The following is a 26,275-nucleotide window of genomic DNA, read 5'->3' on the forward strand; positions in this document are numbered from 1 at the left end:
TGATAGGGGAAACATTCTGTATTGTAGAAACCAAGATGGAAGAGAAAATACAATGGCATTGGTAAACATATAAAATGATAAAAAGCAACGTTATGGGCCCAGCCCTCAAATAAGTAGACCATTGGCACAGGTATTGAATCAGGCCACTGGCCAATAACACAGATATAACTTATACCAGTGGCAATACCAGTGGTCAATAACACAGTTATAACTTATACCAGTGGTCAATAACACAGATATAACTTATACCAGTGCTCACTCAAAAATATAAATGTTCAGGACTACTGGTCACTGACTTTTAAAAAAATGTTGAATCTGACCATTTATCACTGTCCAGGTAAATACATGTAATTCTGACAACTGACCCAGTTACTGACTCAGACCAGAGGTCACTGACAAAGTTATTGGCTCAGACCAGTGGTCATTGGCACAGCTGTTGACTCAGACCAGTGGTCATTGGCACAGCTGTTGACTCAGACCAGTGGTCATTGGCACAGCTGTACATGTTGACTCAGACTAGTGATCATTGACACATCTGTTGACTCAGACCAGTGGTCACTACAACAGATGTGCCTCAGAGATTCCCACATGTCATGGGTAATGTTACACTCAGCAGTTACACTCAAAACAATACAGATATATCATGGTGTAAAACAAACTGATACTTGTTTGATAAAGAAATCACAAATATACATTTGTTTCATTGTTCAGTGAAAAATAATGCTCTTCTTACTTCTGTACATCGTGGTAATTTTGTAAAACACAAATTTTCTAATTACAATCTACATGTATGTATGCAGTAACAAGTCAGATGATTAAAATTCATACAACAAACTAACATGTCCTGTCTGCTCACGACTATCGGCAATATCACAGCTGTTGATTCCATCAGTGTTCATTGTTAACAGAAACATGATCTGTTTACAAGACTATTATGTATAAGAAATTTACTGAAAATAAGGACAGCTTTAAGTTGTGAAACTATTTCATTATCCAATATTGATGGTTAATTCAAGACTTGGCACATATTTCAAGTAGTGTTTGTTGTGGTATAGGATAAAAACACAAACAATGCATATCCAAATTAGGTAAACAGGCTAATTTAACATCTGTCACATTAAAAACAAATATTGTAGGATAGGATAATGCAAATTGGAACTACAATGTATTATTGTAATGAAGAAATATTTCACTTTGAATAAGGAGAACGAATTTTGCCTAAATTAAACCTAGACATCTCAACCATATTTTAACACTTTCTGGTCTAGCATGCAGTTGATAGGTAGAATGTTTCACATTTTCAGTATTTTTACCTTTTTTATGAGTATCTCATATACACATTACATTCAGTGTAGTTGATATGAACTTACTCCAAAGTAACACCTACAGTTGGAAGAATCAAATGGACATTAGTATAAACTACTTGGATTGAAACTTATGAAAATTACAAAAAGATAGAATGATGTAAATCTCTAACGAGCCTAAGGGGAGACTAGTAATATTTCACCCACCCCAGTATAACGAGATTCAACATGACAAGAGTCCTGAAATATTACTTTTCTATTGCTTTAAAGTTAAGCCTAGTTCATTTTGATGCAGAGTAGCCCTAGTCACAGTGTTTGAACAGATAACAACATAAAAAAAATGTATCTTTAATATTGGAAATCACAGACAAAAATCAGAAACGCTTCTTTCAAAAAATCACAGGAAAAATCACATAATTTCATTTTCTTGAAAATCACAGACAAAAATCACATACTTTTATCTACCTTAAAATCACAGGTAAAATCCACATTGTAAACAGGCTCAGTCTGACACATTTTTGTATACAATACCACTTGTTACATTTACAATATTATAAGACTGAAACATGATTCTATACATCCAATGTACGTGGAAATTTGTAACTGCAGAAATAAATCTCTAATATCAGTATATTTTATTTTTCATAAATATTTGATATCTTTCTGTTTATATCTAGGTAATTTAATAAGTCATTGACCTATTTAACAGCGATCAGTCTTGTCACAGGTTTCTGACACACATATCCCTTGATTTCTAATTTATAACATACATGTACACAAAGTGTCTTATGTTAATACATATCTGTAATGCTTTAAAAGAAATTATTTCACTTAAAAGAATTATCCATATTTCTTTGTATGTTTTGAGATGTATATACAAATACTGGAATATGCTGTCAAAAACTTTTCTGAAACAATTTATATCTAAGTTTATACATGCAGATGTTTTGGGGTTTTTTTACCTCAGAAGATAGGCATTTTTTATGATTTTCTGAATAACTCAAAAGTCACCTCTCCCCAGCCCTAATTATCTTCCCACCCCCTTTTATCTCCCACCACTAATTAGATATGTAAGTCAAGATGGAACACTACTGAATTACCACAGCTGCATATATATATATCTGTTAATTACATATCCAGTATGTAGGGGATCATACAATTTAGTTTCCTATTGAATTTATTTTATATAATACTGCTACTATAGTTTAATAACTGGATATGAGACAAGTGCTTATTCAGTGAGAAGCATATTCAACTATTTAATTTTATGTATTCCAGATCAAATATCTAAAGAAGAAAAGTACAAGATCATACTTCTCATACAACTCATGTACGAGAAAATATTCGAATAGGCCAGAAACCCATTATAGACAGTTATATAAGTCTCTGTCTTATGCAGCTTTACCATGGGGTATTCATAAAAAAAATTATATATGATGTTTGAATCTCTTAACTCTATCAGTAAAATCACTAATATTTCATATGACTTGTAACCTATACTATTGTTTCTGCCATCATTGTCAGAATTTTTTTTCCTTAATGAGAGGTAATTCAGAAGTATCCCATCTGAACAGTGAACAGCATTAACAGCAGGAATGACAAATATGAATATAATCTATAATATTATGAATAAAATTTAGATATAATCTAATACTTAAATCACATATTACATCCATCATAAACACAACTTCATATAACAATACAATGTAATACTGATAGATTTTTTCTTGCATTCGATGTCAATTCAATCATGATTTGACGAGGAATTCTATCACGATTTGATGAGGAATAAAAACACTGAGCACTAATCATCACAGATTATTCTGCCGTGACCCACAAACATATAGATAACATTAAGTATTACTGTGTAATCAAATTACACTGCTCCATAGTTCCACTTCTCTAAAAGGTTAAATCACAACATACAAATTCCACTAGAGAGTTTTAATAAGATATACCATCCATATCTGGCACTTTCAAAGCCCATGGTGAGTATGTGTGTTTGATGATTTACAAGTGTCATTAAAACATCTCTACAGACAATGGACTTGGAAATGTTTGCCAATATGCCATCACCAAGATAAAGCTATCTTGGGGCAGTAAATGAGTAGGTTCATATAGACTATATATTAATCTGTTTCTAACAAGATAAAACAGTGTGTGGTCTCAGTAATACAGACTGTATAAACAGTGTGTGGTCTCAGTAATACAGACTGTATTCACAGATTTACTACACGAAGCACTTCTACAAATATCTTAAATAAATGATTCCTTGAAAAACTATCAACGCTATACTCTCCAGGAACACTACAAATGGCTATTGAACACCTATTTATACAATTTGAGCAAATCATTCATCAAATTCAGTCATCTACGTGGCTGACCACTCTCTCTGTCAAAAACATATATAAAGGATATAAGCATTTGTATGGATCACTCATAACCTTAAGACCCTTTTTGGTTTGAAATTATAAAATAAAAATGGATCTATACATCATAACCAAATAAATACATCTTTATTAATATTTGAAGAACATGCTTTCATTTATGACTTCATCTATGGAAATGAATGCAATTATTTATCTTACAGTCAAAAACTGTAATTTGATGTAAAGGTATAAGAAGACTATAATGTGGATTAGATATCCCTGTCCAGGGTAAGAGATAAGAAAATCTCACCCCGGTAAAACTGTGGATATCCCTGTCCAGGGTAAGAGAAAATCCAGTCTTTCCCAAAAGTAGTGGAGCAATTAAATACTGTAATACTAAACTAAAAAATTCTTTATATTGAACAATTATCCATTTTCCTCATTTCTGATATCAATATCCTTTTTGTAATGGCACAATTATATATATTTAACTGATATACCCTGATCACAGAATCAAGATGAACATATACTATACTATATACAGCAAAAGTACATTATTTCAACAGTAATCTTGTTTTCTTCATTTTTTGCAATGAAAACATTGCACTAAGTGATGACTAATTGCATTTTAAACACAAAGTTATTTTTATGGCATTCATCTGTTAAAATTTGGTAATGCCATAAAATCTGAGTCAATCAAAACGTGTACATACATTGTAAACTCTAAAGACAAGACCAGACCTTGGGTGACAATCCTAGATCTCATCATGTCATTATCATTAATAATCATCTGAATTTGATCTTTTAAAAAATGAACTGTACATGTATAATCCTAAGAGGATGATAAGTATACAATGGCTATCTATAAACTACATACCAGTGTATTAGGTCATTATATACAATATCTTCGTATTGAGAGTTTTATAAAATGATGATTCTTTGTCTTCATAAATTATAGCTTATGACTAGAACTCAAGCACGAATGCTAAACGACTTCAACTTTCCTTGAATTATTCATTTATGAATTAATAAATTAATACTAATAAAGTTAAGGAAGATTAACAAAGGCCCAAAGGGCCAGCATTGCTCACCTGGTTTTATTTTTAGAATTGAGGTTGAATTCTAAACATTAACTTTGGAGATCAGTTTACCATGGTTTGTTGACAAATGATCTTGATGTGGCTAACAATGCTACAGTACGTCCAGCTTGGTTCAAACATACCCCGTAGTTTGAGAAAAGATGGCATAAAAGACATTAATCAATTTTGTCATGTCTCTCGGCCCCTTTGGGAGTCACCTCTCTTTGTGAAGCATTTTATCATCCTTCAACCGAGAATGGAAGCTACCGATACAGTTTGACAGAAATGTGTGTTTCAGTTTTGGAAGACATGTTGTTAAATCTGAATTTTGAGAGACGATTGACGAAGCAACACCGCATCAGCTCATGAAAGTGTTCCAAACATGGTGAGTCAAATAAGTTAAATATTATGGCTTTATATTGAATACATAATTTGTTTACCCTCTAGTTGTACAAATTGTCCCAATCCTGTTGGTATTCAAAGGCAATAAAATGAAGTAATTGAAAAGTTTTTCTGTTCCAATTCATTGGTGGACTATATATATAGCTATTACTAATAAAATATTTATAATCATGGCACAGCCAAAAAGCAAAGTATATTTAGTAACATTAAACTCCATGTAAGTTAATTATAAATGAAATAACAGATACCAGTTTTTCCCCTTTGTCTTATAAGCAATGTAAAAAATCAAAAAACATACCCTAACTGTCATATCTTGGTTTGATTCAAATACATATGTAAAGCATACTAGAAAAGTAAAAAAAAAAATAGAAAAAAAGTTCCCATATAATTTTATACATTATAATGTGTAGCTACTTGGTTCGTACACTGTGAACAAAAAATGACTTCAAATATAATCTACTATCAAACCTTCTAAGCACTTCCTTAATTACAATACAAATAGTTGTAGACTATATTCTAGATATCAAGCCACTGCACAAATCAAATATTATATTTCAGTTGCAGATTTAGACTTTTAAGCAATGGTCAGTAGAATTTAATAGCTCTAAGGAATCTCTGCTTCAGCTCCCCCTACTCTAGGTTTCCTTAACAAGATTTTTACACAGCTACAAAGGATATAAACTTCCAAAAAAAAGTGAATGTCAAGATTGTATGATTTATATATACAAAATAGATAAACAGCACTTCTATCACCTCCTACAGAGGGACACCCAGCAAGGTGACTATCATAAATAATTCTACCAAGCCTCATTACAATAGTGTGTGTCGAGCCTCATCACAATAGGGTGTGTCGAGCCTCATTACAATAGGGTGTGTCAAGCCTCATCACAATAGAGTGTGTCGGGCCTCCTCACAATAGAGTGTGGGCCTCGTCACAATAGGGTGTGTCAAGCTTCATCACAATATGGTGTGTCGAGCCTCATCACAATATGGTGTGTCGAGCCTCATCACAATATGGTGTGTCAATCCTCATCACAATAGGGTGTGTCAAGCTTCACCACAATAGGGTGTGTCGAGCCTCGTCACAATAGGGTGTGTCGAGCCTCGTCACAATAGGGTGTGTCGAGCCTCATCACAATAGGGTGTGTCGAGCCTCATCACAATAGGGTGTGTCGAGCCTCATCACAATAGGATGTGTTGAGCCTCGTCATAATAGGGTGTGTCGGGCCTCGTCACAATAGGGTGTGTCGAGCCTCATCACAATAGGGTGTGTCGAGCCTCGTCACAATAGGGTGTGTCAAGCCTCATAACAATAGGGTGTGTCAAGCCTCATCACAATAGGGTGTGTCAAGCCTCATCACAATAGGGTGTGTCAAGCCTCATCACAATAGTGTGTGTCGAATACATCATACCAGGAAGCACAATAAGCTGCTTCAAATATCCAGGATTGCTTTATACATCTGTACTTAATTTGTTTAACACTATTCTATGTAAAATGTAAGTTCTGTTTCAGTGAAACATAAAAAGTTATCAACAAAACCTATATCGTCTATTGACCCTGTTTACCATATATATTACACGACCTTCATGAGTGACCTACATATTTTAATGACTTTCACATACGACAATATTCACACATTACCTTCCCACACATCCATCACACATGACCTTTCCATAGGACCTTCACACACTACCTCCATACATGACCTTCACAAACAGATGATATGACAGAAACTTAGGACTGAGATCAAGGACATGATAACAAATGTTGTCATCCATCTATAAGATATATGTACGCTCTATCTACACACCTGTACCTGATATATATATTTTATGTACACCAATACTACTTTGGGTATTTACATACAAATATTTTTATACTTTCTAAAGTGTGTATTATATCTGGAACACCTCACACTTTTGCTCATTGATTTTTCATTGTCATGATCAGACATTACAGAGGACATGCATTCCAAGTGCATGTTAATATGTAACTTTAATATAGAATTGTTGTCTATTTAACAGATACAATTGTATTAACAGGTATATATACTATAATAGTACACCTTATTTCAACTATGATATACTATCAAAACTTAATACTATGAGAGAATTCCCTATACCATACGAGTATCACATGTCCACCTCCACACTGGTATTGACCTTTCCGATACTTTATGAGTATCACATTTTAACCTCCACACTGGTATTGACCTTTCCGATACTTTATGAGTATCACATTTTAACCTCCACACTGGTATTGACCTTTCCGATACTTTACGAGTATCACATGTCCACCTCCACACTGGTATTGACCTTTCCGATACTTTACGAGTATCACATGTCCACTTCCACACTGGTATTGACCTTCCGATACTATACGAGTATCACATTTCCACCTTCACACTGGTATTAACCTTCCCGATACTTTACGAGTATCACATTCCCACCTTCACACTGGTATTAACCTTCTCGATACTTTACGAGTATCACATTTTAACCTCAACACTGGTATTGACCTTCCCGATACTTTACGAGTATCACATTTTAACCTCCACACTGGTATTGACCTTCCCGATACTTTACGAGTATCACATTTCCACCTTCACACTGGTATTGACCTTCCCGATACTTTACGAGTATCACATTTTAACCTCCACACAGGTATTGACCTTCCCGATACCTTACGGGTATCACATTTTAACCTCCACACTGGTATTGACCTTCCGATACTTTACGAGTATCACATTTCCACCTTTACACTGGTATTGACCTTCCCGATACTTTACGAGTATCACATTTCCACCTTTACACTGGTATTGACCTCCTTGATTTTGTCACTGTTCCTGATACTGGTACAACCATACAAATGTAGCAACTTCAACCTGAAGATTTAGAAAAGAAAAAAAGAAATGTTATTAAAAGTTTTATAGATAAGTTAACACTTTTTCAAACACTAATTATAGAAATTTTCTTAATATGCAAAACCTTTGTAGTATCAGTAACATTTGCACTTTTAACTTTAATAATTATATTAAATGTGATAAAGCTATATATCGGGTTAACTTTGATTGTTTACCATAATAACATACCTGCGACAGTGTTTGGCCAGTTTGATGATCACAGGGTCCGTTATATCAGACAAGAAGTTTAACTTGACTGTCTCTAGACGTTGGTTACAAAAGTTAGCCAACATGGATACACTGTTGATGACAATGATATACAGAATAAACATAGCACTCAGGTAATTAGGTAACAGGACAATGATATACAGAATAAACATAGCACTCAGGTAATTAGGTAACGGGACAATGATATACAGAATAAACATAGCACTCAGAACATTAGGTAACAGGAAACAATGTCATTCTACTGTTACATAATACAAATGGTTTTTGTTATTCTCTTCAGTAGAAAGTATAACTTTTATATCTGTATTTAGCAAATCTTAATCTGATATGTCAATGTACCCAGAGTATATTAGTGTCACCCTAGTAAAATACTAGCCTCAATATATCGCTTGGCGAGAGAACTTAATTCTCTTTTAAATCAACTTCAATCTGTGATTGATTGTGGTTGAGCATATATAAGTACAGAAAAAATGTAGTTGTAACCCAGAGGTCCTAGGTTTGATCCCTAACGGAGGCAGAACCGTAGAGAACAATATCCATTCATGATTTTCTAGATTTGTTGTATTCTTTGTGCTAAATTGTAATTTTGCTAAAAGATGAAATAATCTAATGCCACATCCAAGGAAAGCATCTGTATAAAGAAACCTTGTCATCAGAAAAGATCTAATAAAGAATACCGGGTAATAATGGATTATCTACTGTTTTAATTATCTTTAATATTTCTGTAGTAACACATTGTCATATTCTGTAAATTTGTCTTTGTTTTGTTGCACACTATAGGTAACATTTAATGAAAGCTTTTACGGTAAACTTCCAGTTAGTTCGAACAAAATTAAATAAATATTGACGAACCAGTTCGAATTATTCGAAATTATGCTTCAGAAAATAAGTGTGAGTTCGAACTATTCGAGTCAATATCGGCGAAAATCTCGGCAGAGTGAAATTATTAGACACAAACACATCCATCGTAAATCTGATACGTAACAACAGCGGTCTGAACAATGGCACATTTATAAGTTAGTAAAATGATAGTATTTTATTTAATTCAATGTTAATTGATCGTAAACGTTCTTCATTTCACGATAATTATGATGGTTATTGTGCGAAGCCGCTCGGTTAATGCGTAGCTACAGTAGGCCCCAAAACAGTACAGTAGAGCACGTTTCATTTGTGACACAAAAGTTAAACATTTGTACAGTATAATCTTTGCATGGTTATATTTTTTATCTAAATCAGAAACTATCGCAATATTATTGTAATAAATGGTCTCTTAAATACATCAAAAGCAGTCTACACAACCTGTTGCGTTTACGAAATCAATACTGTAAAAATAGGCGATATTATATGTTGGTAAAATTAGGTCAGAACATCAACATGTCTGCTTTTAAATATGCCCAGTCGTATCATCTACCAAACATAGTTGATACCTGCAAAATTATCAATCACTAATTGGGACACCTGTGGATTGTTTCGACTTGATATGAATGCTCTTCACGTCACTCAGCACGATCGGGCAGCCGATCCTTTCAACTTTACCGCAGGCGACACCTCGCGTGGCCTGCTTACCTAGCGTGAGGTCGCAGGTTTTCAGGTAATACTTTGATTGGCAATACTTAAGATATGTCCAGTCACAACTAGATAATCATAATGCTATGTTAACACTAGTTATATGTGAAAATACACGGACGATTTCTTAGTTTGCCATACAGCACGAATACAAATATCGCATGTTATTTATACATTGTCGGGGCCAAAATTTGCAATCAGCTGTCTCGTGCGTGGTGTATTTTGGAATGTAAAAAAAACCTGAATTAACGCTAAAATATGTGGCATATATTAAATCACAGACGCATTCTAATGATCACGCATACAATCTAATAACCTAGCGCTAAACGTGCTTGCTGATCAAATTTAAATGTTGGCATTGGTCCGGTCATCGGGGCTGAGTCGTCGCGAGCTTTCAATGGAGTTTACGGGGGAAAAAATCTTACTTTACGTTCTTCATTTGACAAGTTCGAACTATCCGAAATGGTGTCAGTTATAAACAGCCAGAGGTCGAACTATTACTAGCTAAAAAATTATTGTTTTTCTAGAAAAAAATGTGTGTTCGAACTATCCGCCTGTTCGAATTAATTGGAGGTTTACCGTAGATGAAATAATCTGCCTTACCTGCGGTGGGAACAGCCTGTGGAACTGATGTCTATATTGCGAAGATTTTGACAGTTGTTGGCTAAGGCTCTAATACTATTGTCTGTAATATTCCTACACCCACAAACATCTATAGTCCTGCAACAAACAACAAGTTAAATGAACATAGGTAAAAAAGTTATTAAATCTTGACTAACTATCATAAACAACTGAAGATACATGTATGTTTGTTTATCAAATATCATGAAATCGGTGAATAAAATAATCCAATTGAAAAATGAAGACATTTATTTTAAATGCATAATATAATACAGCAGGTATACTGAAAATGATATATAAAAAAAACTTGAATCATATACATGTTTGCCTTGATTAATATATATACAACAATTGTTTTTTTGAAGAACCAAGGTTTAGAATATCTTAATTTTGTCCCAAAAGTGTATTTTCTGTTGATCAAATTTAACCTTAACAGCTTCATCTTTGAAAAACTTTTGACAAGGGGAGATAATCCTCCAGTCCATCCATACCTTATATCTGTGATGTATGTGGAAACTTCCAACATTGAGACATCTGTGATGTTAGGACAGTTGGCGAGGGAGATGGTCTGTAATCGGGGACAATTCTTCACCACGTACCTAATACAGTTGTCTTTGATCTAAAAAAAGGCCAATACAGATTACAGACCTCAGACAAGTCAAAATATAATACTTACTTCTTTTAGCAAACTATTAGTTAAAGAAAGGTTTAATACAGTCACTTTTAGAAATTTCTACATTCATATAAACATATTCTGATCATTTCATTATACATAATATTGCATATACCTGGTATGCAAAGTTAGCTAAAGTTTAAGCGTATTCAAGTAAAATGTCATAAAATGTGAAGATTATTAATTGAATAGACGAAATCTTTTATAATGTCAAGCCAACCTTATTTCAGAAAATTCATACTGGATTTGAATATGGGTAAATTTTCACCTGTTTACATCCACGAAGGTCAAGGTTTTCTACTCGGCCAAGACTAGAAGACAGCTGGGATATACATGAGTCTGTCAACTGAAACACAAATATCGGCAAATATCGGCATCACTAATGGGACTTCTATCTCAGTAGACACACATGGTCAACAGCAACAGGAGTTCGATCTGGAGGGAAACAATTACCTGGGAGAATGGTTATTTATTTGACCGAACTAAAGGAAAAATGACAATTGAATAATTCAAGTGAAATAATTTGAACAATTTCCCGAAGAAACCAGGCATCTATGAGGTAAATATAATTTTTAAAATTCTTTGTTTTGGACAGAACATGTGGATTTAACCCTATTGAAACCTCTTGAGATTTAGGACAATCAGCAAAGGTGTTAAACTTCATCTTACCTTATAACACTGTCCTAAGTTTATATTCAGTAAGTTCAGACAGTGGGTCGCAAGAAAACGAATACTCTTTGGTGTGATATTGAAACATCCAAACATCTCCAAATGTCGTAAACTAAAAAGAAAAAGCATGAAGATTAAAAGATAAGTATGTAATCATGTGGGATATGTTAATGGAGATCAAATGATGAAACCACATAGTCAGAATTGTCCTTATTAAACTCTTTTAAACTTTCAACAAGCTGTCATTCTAATACAGGGATTTTTTTTCCTGATAGAAACTGCATTAAAATTTGACAAGGTAAGTTATTACAAGTTAGGATGAGTCTGTATTGAATAAGTTAAATCTAATTCATATGAAAATAGCTGTTAATCATATTCCAAACAACTTCACTGATTGATCCAAAGCTGGTCAGTTATGAAATAAGGACCCAGTCATCTTATTTTGCTTTCAGATGAGCTTTGAAAAAGACTTTCAAAGCTTGTATCAACATCTGCAGGTCTATCAAGATTTATAGCTGAAATGTATCTTGACAATGATGAGAATCGCCTCACCTTTTCCCATGCTTCTTTATCACAGTTTCCAATCCTTCATCTTTAACATTCTGACATCCATTTATACACAAACTTTCAAGTCTGAAAATCAAACAATTCAAGATTTTTACTTCTTAATTGAAAGGTTAGATTCTTTAGTCATCTTTTCACTGTCATCATTTCCATATTTTCCCTTCAATTTATGATTAGCAACAAGAGGAACCAAGGACCTGTATTTCTGACCTAGCTGTTTAATACTGTTTTCAAAAGCCAGCAAAATATGATAATGCTTAAATTTCCTGCATATTACTGGTGAATAGTCCATGGGATATAAAATAAGGTGTTTTTAGTCATACATGTAGCTAGCACAGACAGATTGCGTGTAGATAATACGATAATTTAATTCATACACCTGTATAAATTTATTGTATGTATGAGAACCAACTAGACATTGTTTTTTATTTGTATCTGAAATGTACATGTGTGTAATTACAAGTAACAAATTGAATGTAAAACTCATATTTCTATACATTTACTGCTCAAATGATCCACAGATAGTAGTATCCAGCATATAGCCCACAAAAGACATTACCAGATGTTAACAATGTACAGCACAAGCAGGATAATATGGTTATTGTTTTTCACTTTTTGATGTCCTAGATGTGTGCTGAAAGCTACCTATTTGAGTTTATTTACTTAAAGGAATTTTCAGGAATTGATAAATAAGCAAAAAGCATATATACCTGTCACAAGACCCAGATATAGCACCAATTCCACTGTCTGTTACATTGCACCAGCTAGCGTCTATATGTGTAAGGCCACGACAGCGGGCGGACGCGTGGAGGAGGATACAATCCCCGGTCAGGGCTCCTCGACTACAACCACACAGGTTTAACTCCTGTGTAAATAGATGTCCAGATTAGCAGAGGTGTTCACATATCATACTGTTATGTGTATGTAAAGGAAAACAAAATTAATATAAAGATGAGCAGTTACCATTCTAATACATTGAATTGTCAGGAATTTGTAACTATATCTAAAGGATGCTTCACCACAGACAGCCTAATGCACTGCTTTCCACAAAATGCATAAAATGGTACCCATGTCATCAAATTATATCTCAACTTATACCACAGCATCCTAAAAATGATCATTTATATGACTGAAAGTTATGTACAGTGGTTATCCTCAAATAAACGCCTCCTCTAGTGTAAAAGTTCAGGGGAAGGTTGTTTTGAGAACCTCTTTTAGCTTTAGTTAAATGATGAAAGAGAAGCTCGAACACTTTGAAGGTGGTAATAGAATAAAGTATATTATAAAAAATATAATACAACTTTACTGTAAAAAAGTCTATCCTTTGTTTCCACTTGATTATAATGAATAACTACTCTTTTTTTGCAGATTTAACATCTTTAGAATTATAGTTGGCTATGTCCAAAGAGCAGAGGAAAGAATTCAACTGATCAAATTTTGTCTGTGAATTAAACTTTTAAAACTTTTTGAAGATTGAATAGTTTTTACATTTCGTGTAGATAAAATATTGCTTTAAATTATCTGCTAAAAAATAACTGAAAAATAAATCTTGTTAGAATGTTAACTGGAACTATTAATAAGTAAGACTTTTGAAAAAAAAAAAATCAAAACCCATAAATTTTGTTATAGGATTAAAAAAAAATTCCTGTTAATAGATAAGGTTGTGTGTACATAAGGAACCTACCCTGAGACTGTCTGCACATTCTCTAAACAGGTCGCGGAGACCTCGGGCAGTGATGTTGTCACCATGGCACTGAATGAAGGCTAGACTGGCAGGGTGTCTCTTACCAATCTCGGCGAGAGACTCGTCACTAAGGTGGTGCTTCTTCTTCAAGGTGATGTATTTCCCTGAGGAATTTATTAAATTCATTTTATCAACTATGTATTAAAGAATATCAGTCCTTTCTGTAGATTATAAGGAAACCTATATGTATTTGTGATGATAACAAAAACATTTTGATTAAATATCTGGAAAAGTTTGGAGCTCATCACATATGTTCAGATGTACAAATATAATACTTGACTAAGGAAGGCTATACTTACAGAGCGAGTCATCCATGGCCACACGGTGAAAATCTGTACATGTACGTGCACACCGTGCCAAATCTGCCATTGTCACGTAGGACAGTATGTGTAGTAAGATCTCGTCCGGCAGGCACAGCCAGGCTGAGAATTTACCTTTCTGTATCCTTGGAGTCTTTAATATAAAGATAATGAAATTTCAAAAACTATAAATTTGTATCTCGCCATCAGCACAATAACATATTATCATTATACATCTCATGGATTTTAGTTAAAGAGATTTTTCCCCAGGAAAGTCTTAGTATAATCTATATACATATACATGTGTATACAATGTCAAAAATATTGCACATTGTTTGGCAATTTCAGCTTACCATTTCATGATATTTTGAATAAGCATTCAGAACGGATTCTGCATCTGAAAACAGACAAAATGGATTTATTAGGGTGCAAAGTTTTGTAGCAGCAGCTTTTAACAGATCATTACAGAATTTAATTAAGATCTGAACATTATATGTAATACTATCATTCAACTAAAACCATTTTATATCAAGGCTATGCCGTATGTTATGGTTTTTTCAGATATCCATAAAATAGAGATTCCCAAATTGACAGATAAAAGAATAATATGGTCCAGGAATGAAATAAATAATAATATAAGATTACCTGGTGTTTGAAAAAATAACACAATATCAAAATGATTATGATAGAATAACATAATATTGAAATAATATAATCATAATTACACCAATTAAATAAATGTCTATACTAAATTATTACAGCAGTGTAGAACTAACAACATGTGGTAAAGATAGTAAATAATATATCTATACCAATATAATTTACATCAAATATGATTACAGTTGTTCAAATTTCAGAAAATATCATGTATATCCATAGCATATGCCAACTACAAATTAAGTTTTTTTCTTTTATTTTGTTTTAACAAACATTTAAGCAAAAAGCACCATGTCCTTTTCACATGATAGCTTTTGTGACAGCCTATTATTTGATGTATCTTGAATTTAATATATCCACTTTCTGTGATCTTTTCTCCTAGAAAACAAGGGCCCAATGGGCCCAAATCGCTCACCTGCAATGCAGTGATCTTTTCATATATGGATCCTGCAGTTATTTGAAAGCATGCTTCAAGATTTTAGCCTTTTTGACTCCTGTGACCTTCAATGAAGGTCAAGGTCATTCATTTCAACAAACTTGGTAGCCCTTTATCCAAGCATGCTACAGACCTAATATCAACTCCCTGGGACTCTTGGTTATTGAGAAGAAGTCGTTTAAAGATTTTAGCCTTTTTGACTCCTGTGACCTTGAATGAAGATCAAGGTCATTCATTTGAACAAACTTGGTAGCCCTTTACCCCAGCATGCTACAGGCCAAATATTAGGTCTCTGGGACTGTTGGTTATTGAGAAGAAGTCGTTTAAATATTTTAGCCTTTTTGACTCCTGTGACCTTGAATGAAGGTCATGGTCATTCATTTGAACAAATTTGGTAGCCCTTTACCGCAGCATGCTACAAACCCAATATCAACTCCCTGAGACTCTTGGTTATTGAGAAGAAGTCGTTTAAAGATTTTAGCCTGTTTGGTCCCTGTGACATTGAATGAAGGTCAAGGTCATTCATTTGAACAAACTAGGTAGCCCTTCACCCCAGCATGCTACAGACCCAATATCAACTCCCTGGGACTGTTGGTTATTGAGAAGAAGTCGTTTAAAGATTTTAGCCTTTTTGACTCCTGTGACCTTGAATAAAGATCAAGGTCATTCATTTGAACAAACTTGGTTGCCCTTTACCCCAGCATGCTACAGACCCAATATCAACTCCCTGGGACTCTTGGTTATTGAGAAGAAGTCGTTTAAAGATTTTAGCCTTTTTGACTCCTGTGACCTTGAATAAAGATCAAGGTCATTCATTTGAACAAACTTGGTAGCCCTTTACCCCAGCATGCTACAGACCCAATATCAACTCCCTGGGACTCTTGGTTATTGAGAAGAAGTCGTTTAAAGATTTTAGCCTTTTTGACTCCTGTGACCTTGAATGAAGGTCAAGGCCATTCATTTGAACAAACTAGGTAGCCCTTCACCCCAGCATGCTACAGACCCAATATCAACTCCCTGGGACTGTTGGTTATTGAGAAGAAGTCGTTTAAAGATTTTAGCCTTTTTGACTCCTGTGACCTTGAATAAAGATCAAGGTCATTCATTTGAACAAACTTGGTAGCCCTTTACCCCAGCATGCTACAGACCCAATATCAACTCCCTGGGACTCTTGGTTATTGAGAAGAAGTCGTTTAAAGATTTCAGCCTTTTTGACTCCTGTGACCTTGAATGAAGATCAAGGTCATTCATTTGAACAAACTTGGGAGCCCTTCACCCCAGCATGCTACAGGCCAAATATTAGGTCTCTGGGACTCTTGGTTATTGAGAAGAAGTTGTTTAAAGATTTTAGCCTTTTTGACTCCTGTGACCTTGAATGAAGGTCAAGGTCATTCATTTCAACAAACTTGGTAGCCCTTTACCCCAGCATGCTACAGACCCAATATCAACTCCCTGGGCCTCTTGGTTATTGAGAAGAAGTCATTTAAAGATTTTAGCCTTTTTGACTCCTGTGACCTTGAATGAAGGTCAAGGCCATTCATTTGAACAAACTAGGTAGCCCTTCACCCCAGCATGCTACAGACCCAATATCAACTCCCTGGGACTGTTGGTTATTGAGAAGAAGTTGTTTAAAGATTTTAGCCTTTTTGACTCCTGTGACCTTGAATGAAGGGCAAGGTTATTCATTTGAACAAACTTGGTAGCCCTTCACCCCAGCATGCTACAGGCCAAATATCAACTCCCTGGTCCTCTTGGTTATTGAGAAGAAGTCGTTCAAAGATTTTAGCCTTTTTGACTCCTGTGACCTTGAATGAAGGTCAAGGTCATTCATTTGAACAAACTTGGGAGCCCTTCACCCTAACATGCTGCAGGCCAAATATTAGGTCTCTGGATCTGTTGGTTATTGAGAAGAAGTCGTTTAAAGATTTTAGCCTTTTTGACTCCTGTGACCTTGAATGAAGGTCAAGGTCATTCATTTGAACAAACTTGGTAGCCCTTCACCCCAGCATGCTACAGACCTAATATCAACTCCCTGGGACTCTTGGTTATTGAGAAGAAGTCGTTTAAAATTTTTAGCCTTTTTGACCCCTGTGACCTTGAATGAAGGTCAACGTTATTCATTTGAACAAACTTCGTAGCCCTTCACCCCAGCATGCTACAGGCCCAATATCAGGTCTCTGGGCCTTTTGGTTATTGAGAAGAAGTTGCTTGAATGGAAAAGTTGACGCCGGACGGACGGCCGGACGGCCGGACGACGGACGGACGACGGACGCCGCGCCACGGCATAAGCTCACTTGCCCTTTGGGCAGGTGAGCTAAAAATAAGTCACAAATGAACTCTTTGAAAACAAACATCTTTACAGAAATTTCCCAGTGTGTATTTGATGTATTTCCCCATAAACATCTTTGCAGAAATGTCCCAGTGTATATCTGATGTATTTCCCCATAAATATCTTTACAGAAATGTCCCAGTGTATATCTGATGTATTTCTCCATAAACATCATTACATAATAACATCTTTTAGTTTACACTTATTATACCTACTTGTGTGTGAGGTAAGCGGAGGGTCCATCACCACCTCAGCAGGCAGTCTGTGATCAACGACGTACGGAAGACTGGAGGGGCTGTCAGGAATAGGGGTAGAAGGGTTGCTGTTCTCAGACTTCTGATTCTGTGCCTGAGGGATCAGTGACTGGGGCTGTGGGGTGTTGGTTGCCTGAGCTGAGTGTTGTGGTTGCTGGTTTTGTTCATCTCTACCAGTATCTGATGCACTCGGGGGTCGCGGAATAAACAGGCTGTTCTCCACTATGTCAGGAGATCGACTCTGTGAAAGAGTTCGTTCCTTTGATTTGGGACGAATTCTTCGTGCAGGACTGGTTCTTCTCTCCGAGGACAACGGCTGGTCCTGATCGGCTGGGGTCAAAGCAGTCTCTGAGGAACTGCGATGATGTAAGCGCCCATGTCGTACATCAGAGGAATGAGGACGATCTTGAGAATTTCTGCTAAAATCAGTTGTTTTCCTGTTTGGGTTCTGAGCACTGCTTGGTCTCTGTTTCCTAAATTTATAAAGTTTTCATCATATTTTATCTTAGTGTTCACATTGTAATTTGAAAACGGAAGTCAATAGATGTTTTAGATATGTACATGGACATATAACTTCAAGTAAATATAGTAATATACAGATTATGTCCACTTATCCTTACTCTAGATCTTCATGCATGCAGCTGCTTAGAAAAACAGGTATAATTTACTAATTTCTGTTGTGCAATGCCCTAAATCATTGAATGTTTCAGACTCAGAAATTGAGTATTTGTATTGAATTAGCCTTGGTTTATAACCAGACTTGACTTCATTTTGACAACAAGGAGATGTAAAGTAATAAAAAAGTTACACTTTTACAAGAAAACATAATTATGTTTGCACACAATTTCCATAGATAGTCCAGAAAAACTAAAATAATGGACATTTTTCAGACTGAAAATTATACTCTTATACTACCGGTATATTACTATTACTAATAATACAATATTACCTTTTGGACAGATCAGCACTTGAGGGGCGTGGCTTCTTGCTCTGCCTTGTTGCCTCACTGCTGGAAGGCGATTCATCAAATGGCTGGGATATGCTGTCAACACTGACAGATTTACTGACCAATCGCCGACTCGCACTAGATGGACGTGCTTTGCTGTTCTGTGGACCTTTTACACTTGAATTGGTGGACAGTTCTCGAGGGTTGTAGGACCCCCATGCTATGCTGGATCTCTCCCAGTGTCTCTGGTAACCAGGTGTTTCCATGGATTTTCTAACTTTAGATTTTTTATTATTTTTAGAGGAACTTTTCTTTGGTTCACCACTTGCTGGTGGTTTCCTAGATACGTCTTGTTCGACTATCTGTTCCAATAAGCTTTTCTGCTCGTTCTCGTCCTGTGACAGATCGACCAAAGGGGGAACGGGAGGTGTATTGGGAGGGGTTCTTCTGTTTTGCTCAAACATCTGATGCCAATCATCACTTTCCAGAGACATGCTGACTGGTGGTGATTGAATGGGTTCTTCATGAGAGTTATTTCCCCTTACCTCATCCTCTTCATCACTGCTGTTGACAAGATTTAACATCGGAACAACACACTCCACTCGACTAGAGTTCCTGCTCTGCCTTGTCTCAGCCACACTGAACACCTCAATATCCAGAGGCCCACTTTTTTTGCCTCTTAATGGTTTATTTTCAACCTCTGCTGACATCTGTTCATGGAGCCAAACTTCCTCTTTCCTCAACAATTTGTCATCGAATATATCATCAAAATTCTCTGGGTCTTTTGGTGAAGGCTGATGATTCTCCCATTCCTCTTCAACAACTTGAGATTCAGAAGCTTCTTGGAACTCTCCTTCCAAGCTTTTTCTTGTCTCCTCCAGCGCCTGCCTCTTCCTGTTAAAGTAAGACTTGATGAAACTCTTAACAACAGGATCATCTATAGACTCGCAGATATCAATGACCTCCTTTTCAGTTCGACCGCCATCCAGGTCTTCACTGGACGGCCGACCGCTGTCCCGACTTTCTGATTTGTTTGGAGAAGACTTCTCCTTAGGAGAGTCTCCATATACTGGTGACTCGTAATTACTATCTATAATTTCATTCCGGTGACTGTCTGTCTTATCCTTAAAGGTCACATTTTTGTCAGTCTTACTATCTACCATTTTTCTCACCTGTCTCTTCTCACGGTTCTTTTTCTTTGTAGGTAGTATTGGTTCTACACCAATCAGAATGTCTCCACAGTCCCCACACCAGGTCATGTAAGGCTTGTTGACCTCGCCACACTCTGGACAAACAATCACACGTTTGTCTTTAGAATTGTCTCCCTTGTTTTCTTCATGTACTGGTGGTACCTGCTTCTGACCTTCCTGGTCTTTACCGTCCCTAAGGAAGGAGAGGTCTAACCCAAGCTTTTCCATCCTATCAGTAATACCCCCTGCCTTTATTGTTGCCACAGTAACCTCTGTGTTTACCATAGTTTCTCTGTCATCATTGACAACTTCTCTTTCATCTTTTTCTTCTTCTATTTCCTCCTCCCTATCCTCATGGCTTGCCTTTTCTCGCCGATACAAACTCTCAAGAGAGTTGAAATACCGGTCGATAGATGCCTTTGCAAATGTTCTCTGCCGCTCTAATACTTCTTCATCTTCATGTTGTTGTCTCCTAGAGAAAGATTAATATACAACAATATTAAACAAGTGCAATCAATGATTGCAAAAGCTCACCGGCGGCAACAATCACACTATGCATTCATTTTTTATGTATGTATAAGCATATAACATCTAATGGATGTATAAACCAAATAAGAAGGGTGTGGACTTACAAGCTTTCCAAAACTTACCCAAAAATCTTTAAAGAGGGTTTTTGTGCATGATTTTGATATAACATCACTGCTGGACATCTAATGAATGCATAAACCAAATTAGAAGGGTATGAGAGCATAATTTTGGAATTACCCCAAAAACTTTAAAGTGGATTTTGGTGCTAAAAAAGTTCAGTTCACAAAATGGAAAAATGCGAAAAAATCCCAAATTTTGCCATAACATTACTCCTAGACCTCTAATGAATGTATAAACCAAATTAAAAGCGTGTGAGGTGTATACTTTTGGACTTAGAAGCTTTCCAAAAACTGATCCGAAAAACTTTAAAGTGGATTTTTGTGCTAAAAAAGTTAAGTTCACAAAATGATAAAATGCCAAAAAATCACAAATTTTTTCTGCATGATTTTGCTACAACATTACTCCTAGACCTCTAATGAATGTATAAACCAATTTAGAAGGGCACGAGGTGTATACTTTTGGACTTGGAAGCTTTCCAAAAACTGATCCCAAAAACTTTAAAGTTTTGGGGTGGGACACCAATGCCGACGCGGACGTGGACGTGGACGTGGACGCGGACACCGGGGTGACAGCATTAGCTCTCGGTTACTCGTAACCGGTGAGCTAATAAATGAATTCAGAATTTTTAATCTTTAAATTAATCATCCTATCTATCATCAATACATGATCATCATAAATACTAACAGGTACTTACTTTTGTTCATGGTACTGTCTGATGCCATCCACATGTCGTTGAGATGACTGGGAAGCCCGATCATCTATGCTTTCTCTGTTTGGTGTCTGGCGTGCACTTTCTGGTTTTTTACTTTCGAGTAATTTTTCATGTCGACTGCTGAGGCGGGGTGAGGCAGTGGTCTTCTTACTCTGAGAGGGAGGCCGTGGCACCATCATCTCATATGGAGCTGGAAGTCAACAGCAATCATTATAATATAGCATACAGTTACTGCAGTAATGAAAATATTTGAAATTTCACTTAAAAGTTTCTTATTTGAAACTTAAAAATTATATCTAATTTACTGGTACAGTGTATTTACTTTAATTTGTTTTCATAATTTTTTTTCTTCATCTTTGCAATATGACTGTAAATACACAATTTAAGTGAATTAAATTCACTTAAGTAATTTAAATAATCAAAATTTAAATACATATCATTATACATAAACTTCATAATGTATTTATCAGGTCCTCAAATAAGCCCCATCCCCTAGTGTAAAAGTTTTGAATCAAAAGTTTGGGGATAGGGTAGGTTACCTGTGAACTATTTTAAGCTTACTATTCTAAAATTGATGGTTCTGCTAAAAGAAGGGTACATCGACTTATTTGCAAATAAATACAGCATTAACTGGAAATGTGTCTTATTGTATATATCCTACCTTGTGTATTACCTTCCCCTTCACCAAAAAGCTCTGCCCCAGGCTGTTTCTGAGAGGCCATCACCTGGTAGGGCACAGGATAACCCTGACTCTCAAGGAACTGGAAGTAGGCCTGTAGGTCCACATTTTCTGGGGGCGGGGGGTAGGGTATACCCTTGGGTGGTTGCTGTATGTAGTTTTTATGATATTCAGGTACATCTCCTGACTGAGATCCCTGAGCAGAAGTTGGATGGGGGTGGGGATGTGGGTGAGGGTGAATACCTTGTGGAGTTGGAGGGTATTGCTCTGCCGGGTAAAACATCTGAGTAGGTAGCTGACTCATTTTCATGTTCTGCACTGAAGGAGATTTCATTCCAGCATTGTTAGGAAGAGGGGGTTTCTTACTAGAAGATGTCTTTGCATCAGGAGGATGGGGAACTTTTGATAAGGGGATATAATTTGCTGGGTATTGACTGAACAAATGAGCATCTGATCCATCATAAGACTGGTAACTTCTTGCAGATAGCTGTTGTAGGTAAGCTTCAACTGGTGGCACGCCCTGTTCCGACGGATGGGGCACCACTCGTGCTGGTCCCCCAGGTAAACTTGGGATGGAACCCTGCATAGGATAGTATGGATACATGAAGGAGCCATGAACAGGAGATGCCGGTGGACCCTGGAAAGGCATATGGTTGTAATACGGATTAGGTTGCATTGAGTTGTACATATTTCCATATGGATTTCCTGCCATATGCTGCATCATAGCTGGGTTCATTGCCATTTCTGGATGGTAAGGAAACATAGAGGGAGACTCATACCCTGGTATCTGACCACCTTTATAGGCCTGTTGATATATCTGAGAAGAAGAAAACACTACATTGCGTGGTACATTGACTTGTTCATAGTTTCCTGACCCAGAAAGCTTTTGAGCTATTGTTTTCTTTTCCTTCCTCATTTTGTTGGAAGACATTTCTAATTGGATCATATTTAGGACGGTTGAGCAGGGGGCGAGCTGACTCCTGACCACCATCATGGTCGATCTGTGTAATATCTGTAAGACTACCATTAACTAGAGTTGAATTGTCTTGGTCTGTTGTGTCCTTATCTGTCATAGTTTGTTGTCTCTGATCTGCAATCTGGAGGTCAGATTTTTGAGTCTTAGATGCATTAAGATCACCAGATGATGTTTTTCTATTATTTTGTGTTTGCTTTTCTACATTATTTTGTCTTCTTGATACGTTTTTTTGTTGTTTGTCAATGGATCGATCTGAATTTTGACCTTGGTGAAGTTCTTCTATTTCCTTAATTGACTTCTCAAGGAATGCCTTATACTTCATTTCACCAAGCACTCCTTTTAAATCATTGGATGCAATTTCATCTAATACTCTGGGAGATTGCTTTCTGATCTTTTCCTCTAAGGGTTCAGTGTTTTGCTCCTCTGTTTTAACATCATCAACACGATCTGAGTCTGCTCTATGAGTTTGAAGACCAATACTTTCTAAATGTTCAAAGTCTAATGATTTTTGGAACATATAAGTCACATCAAAATCTTGTGAATCTCTCATTAAATGAGAATTTTGACTAGAACTATATCTATCAGCCAGTATCTCACCATTATTGGTGGAATTACTTCCCTTTACATTTTTTTCATGACTTTTTTCATGCTCAACATTGTCACTCCTCTCTATCAGATTTTGCTGCTGCACATGTCTAGAGATGTCATTTCTAATGACATTTTCCGAGTCTACTGGGAGTCCCTGAGTCCCTCTGTCGACTTTCATTGGTTACTCGTGATGAATTCTGAGCACTCCCACGTCTATCGCTCCTTTGACTCTCCTCGCGTATGATTATATCTCGTTTGGCACACTGTATGAGGCGTTCCACCAACTCATTGTAACCATCTTTACCTGAAGTAACTGTCTGTTGTTTCAGCTGTTCTTTGAGCTCATCAAAATCATCATTCGGAAATTCTTTGTCTGAAAAATTTCTAACATTCCAGCCACCAGCATCTCTGTCAAGATTCAATGATAAAGAATTTGAAGGTTCATTTGTTTTATTTGATTCTGCAGAATCATGTTGGGTCCAGTTTGTTGTAGGAATTATGCCGTGTGATGTTAGATTATCCTTAGTTTCTGTGTTTCTTCTGATGTCTTTCAAACTGTTTGTTTCAGAAGGGTCAACAGTTCCATTCTGATTAATTTCTATATTTCTATTAAAGGTTCTTGAAGTTTCATTGGTTTTTTTAATCGTTGGTGGCGGAACATCCTGCACTTGACTTTCTGTTGATGTTTCCTCTCTGGAGTTGGACTTTGATCTAAAGTAAGCCAATCTGTGTTGTCGGAGTTCCTCCTTTGTGGGGGAATTTGAAGCAGTTTTGGAATCTTCATCACCATCCATGGTCTTCTCAAAGATCTGTAAATAATGACACATGAAATTAATAAGAGCTTAGGGATTGATCCACAATATATGCTGATGATAAGATTAAAACTGCCCTTAAGCTTCTAGGACTTTTCTTCAGAAATACTAGTACAAGTTAAAGATGGAGTAAAAAAGGTAGGAAATTCTAATCTACATTCACAAATCTGAATAAATGTAAAAATATGTAAAAAAAAAAAAATGCCTGTAAATGAATTACTTTATAAATACCTTACTAAATTATCTTCCTTATAAAAAATTGTATAACAAGGTACATCTCCATGTGTAACCCTACTAGTAAATGCTAGCCGCAACATACTGCTTCCATGCATGGCTATCAAAATCTGACTTCTCTTTAGCTCAATGGGTTGAGTGTAAGACTATAGCAAGTAATTATAAACCAGAGGTCCCGGGTTTGATTATGCTCTGCTACATTGCAATTAGCACTCATGACGGAACCTGGGAAAAATACTCCAAAGGCGTCGCTGTTACCCAATGAAAAACTTGCCTATCAAGATCTTGTCTTTAGCTAGATCAGTTGAACATAAGACTAATATGCAGAGGTCCTGTCTTTGATCCCTAGTGGAGGCAGTGATTTAAATTTGATTCATCATGCACTCTGTTACACATGTACTATAACTAAGATTATAAAAAAGCAATAAAATATATTACAGTACAAATAATAAATTGTTTTAAAGTGGAGAGTATTAGGTCAACAAACTAACCCAAGCTAGCAGGAAATTCTCTTTAGCTTATTGGTAGGATGTCTGCTCGGAGAGCAGGAGGTTGCAGTTTAAGGCCAAGCAGGGACAGGGTATAGTTCATTTTACTCCTTCAATTCCTCGTACAGATTTTGTGTCGTGGGATATGACCACTCCAAGCTATAGAGGAGTAAGAGGCTTACTTGGAGCTATAAAGAACCTGGATTGTGGATGTCTAACTCTTCAAGGGGTGAAGACATATTTGTAAAGGAGGCATGCATGAAGTTACTACATGTATGTAGTGAAAAACGGGAGAGAATAATTGATTATAAGGTCATCTGCAGATTATATGACTAACTCAGGTAAGCGAAAAATTTCCCTTTCGCCGACTGGCAGGACGTTCGCCCGGAGAGCGAGAGGTCGCGCGGGCAGGATATTTTCCATTACTTCTACAGAATTATTACAATTTAATATGTTATGGTTTCAGGATTCTCCAGTTTCCTACCAAACTTTTGCATTGAGATTGTCAAATTAACCCAGATAAACTGGATTCTGTCTTAACATGCAAGATATGAACAATTTTACATATGTCGTTGAACTAAATAAAGTGATGCCTGATGTCAACTAGTGGTAAAGTGGTATTGGACCAAGTTAAATTACTGCTGTCATTCAATTACCAATCAGGAATGTATGGCACGGTGATGATATTTTAGAAAACAACAGTAAACTATGTATATTGGTCATTTGATACATAAATTAACTTACGGTTTACGTAAGTGTCTTGTGTAGAGATGTTCACACTTAGCGGCATTTGTTATATCTTTCGAAAAAAATCAGTGTTGCAAGTACTTGTTTGTATCGGTGACCGCCATCTTGTTTCCCTGTAAACAACTTTGCGGTTTTGTTTTTATTGCGCTTTTCCTCTC

The 26,275-nt window shown here is 36.1% G+C and overlaps 1 protein-coding gene across 2 annotated transcripts; it reads right to left on the reverse strand.

Moving 5' to 3' along the window:
- On the reverse strand, nucleotides 1–26,223 carry LOC117335722. 2 transcript variants are annotated; one of them, XM_033895898.1, is made up of 17 exons: nucleotides 26,115–26,223; nucleotides 22,255–24,645; nucleotides 21,576–21,783; nucleotides 19,047–20,705; nucleotides 18,059–18,570; nucleotides 14,775–14,818; nucleotides 14,422–14,575; nucleotides 14,063–14,226; nucleotides 13,089–13,243; nucleotides 12,367–12,447; nucleotides 11,815–11,926; nucleotides 11,414–11,491; nucleotides 10,964–11,091; nucleotides 10,455–10,571; nucleotides 8,247–8,357; nucleotides 7,979–8,039; nucleotides 1–7,775 (listed from the first exon to the last, which is right to left on the reverse strand). In XM_033895898.1, exons 2-17 carry the CDS (start codon nucleotides 23,297–23,299, stop codon nucleotides 7,746–7,748), a joined length of 4,659 nt encoding a protein of 1,552 aa, XP_033751789.1. In that variant the 5' UTR covers nucleotides 23,300–24,645; nucleotides 26,115–26,223; the 3' UTR covers nucleotides 1–7,745. The 2 variants fall into 2 exon arrangements, with proteins under 2 accessions (XP_033751789.1, XP_033751788.1); XM_033895897.1 differs by having other exon boundaries at nucleotides 1–8,039.
- Between the last annotated feature and the right edge of the window lie 52 nt (nucleotides 26,224–26,275).

The sequence above is a fragment of the Pecten maximus genome, chromosome 10, assembly GCF_902652985.1.
Source record: "Pecten maximus chromosome 10, xPecMax1.1, whole genome shotgun sequence".
NCBI lineage: Eukaryota > Metazoa > Mollusca > Bivalvia > Pectinida > Pectinidae > Pecten > Pecten maximus.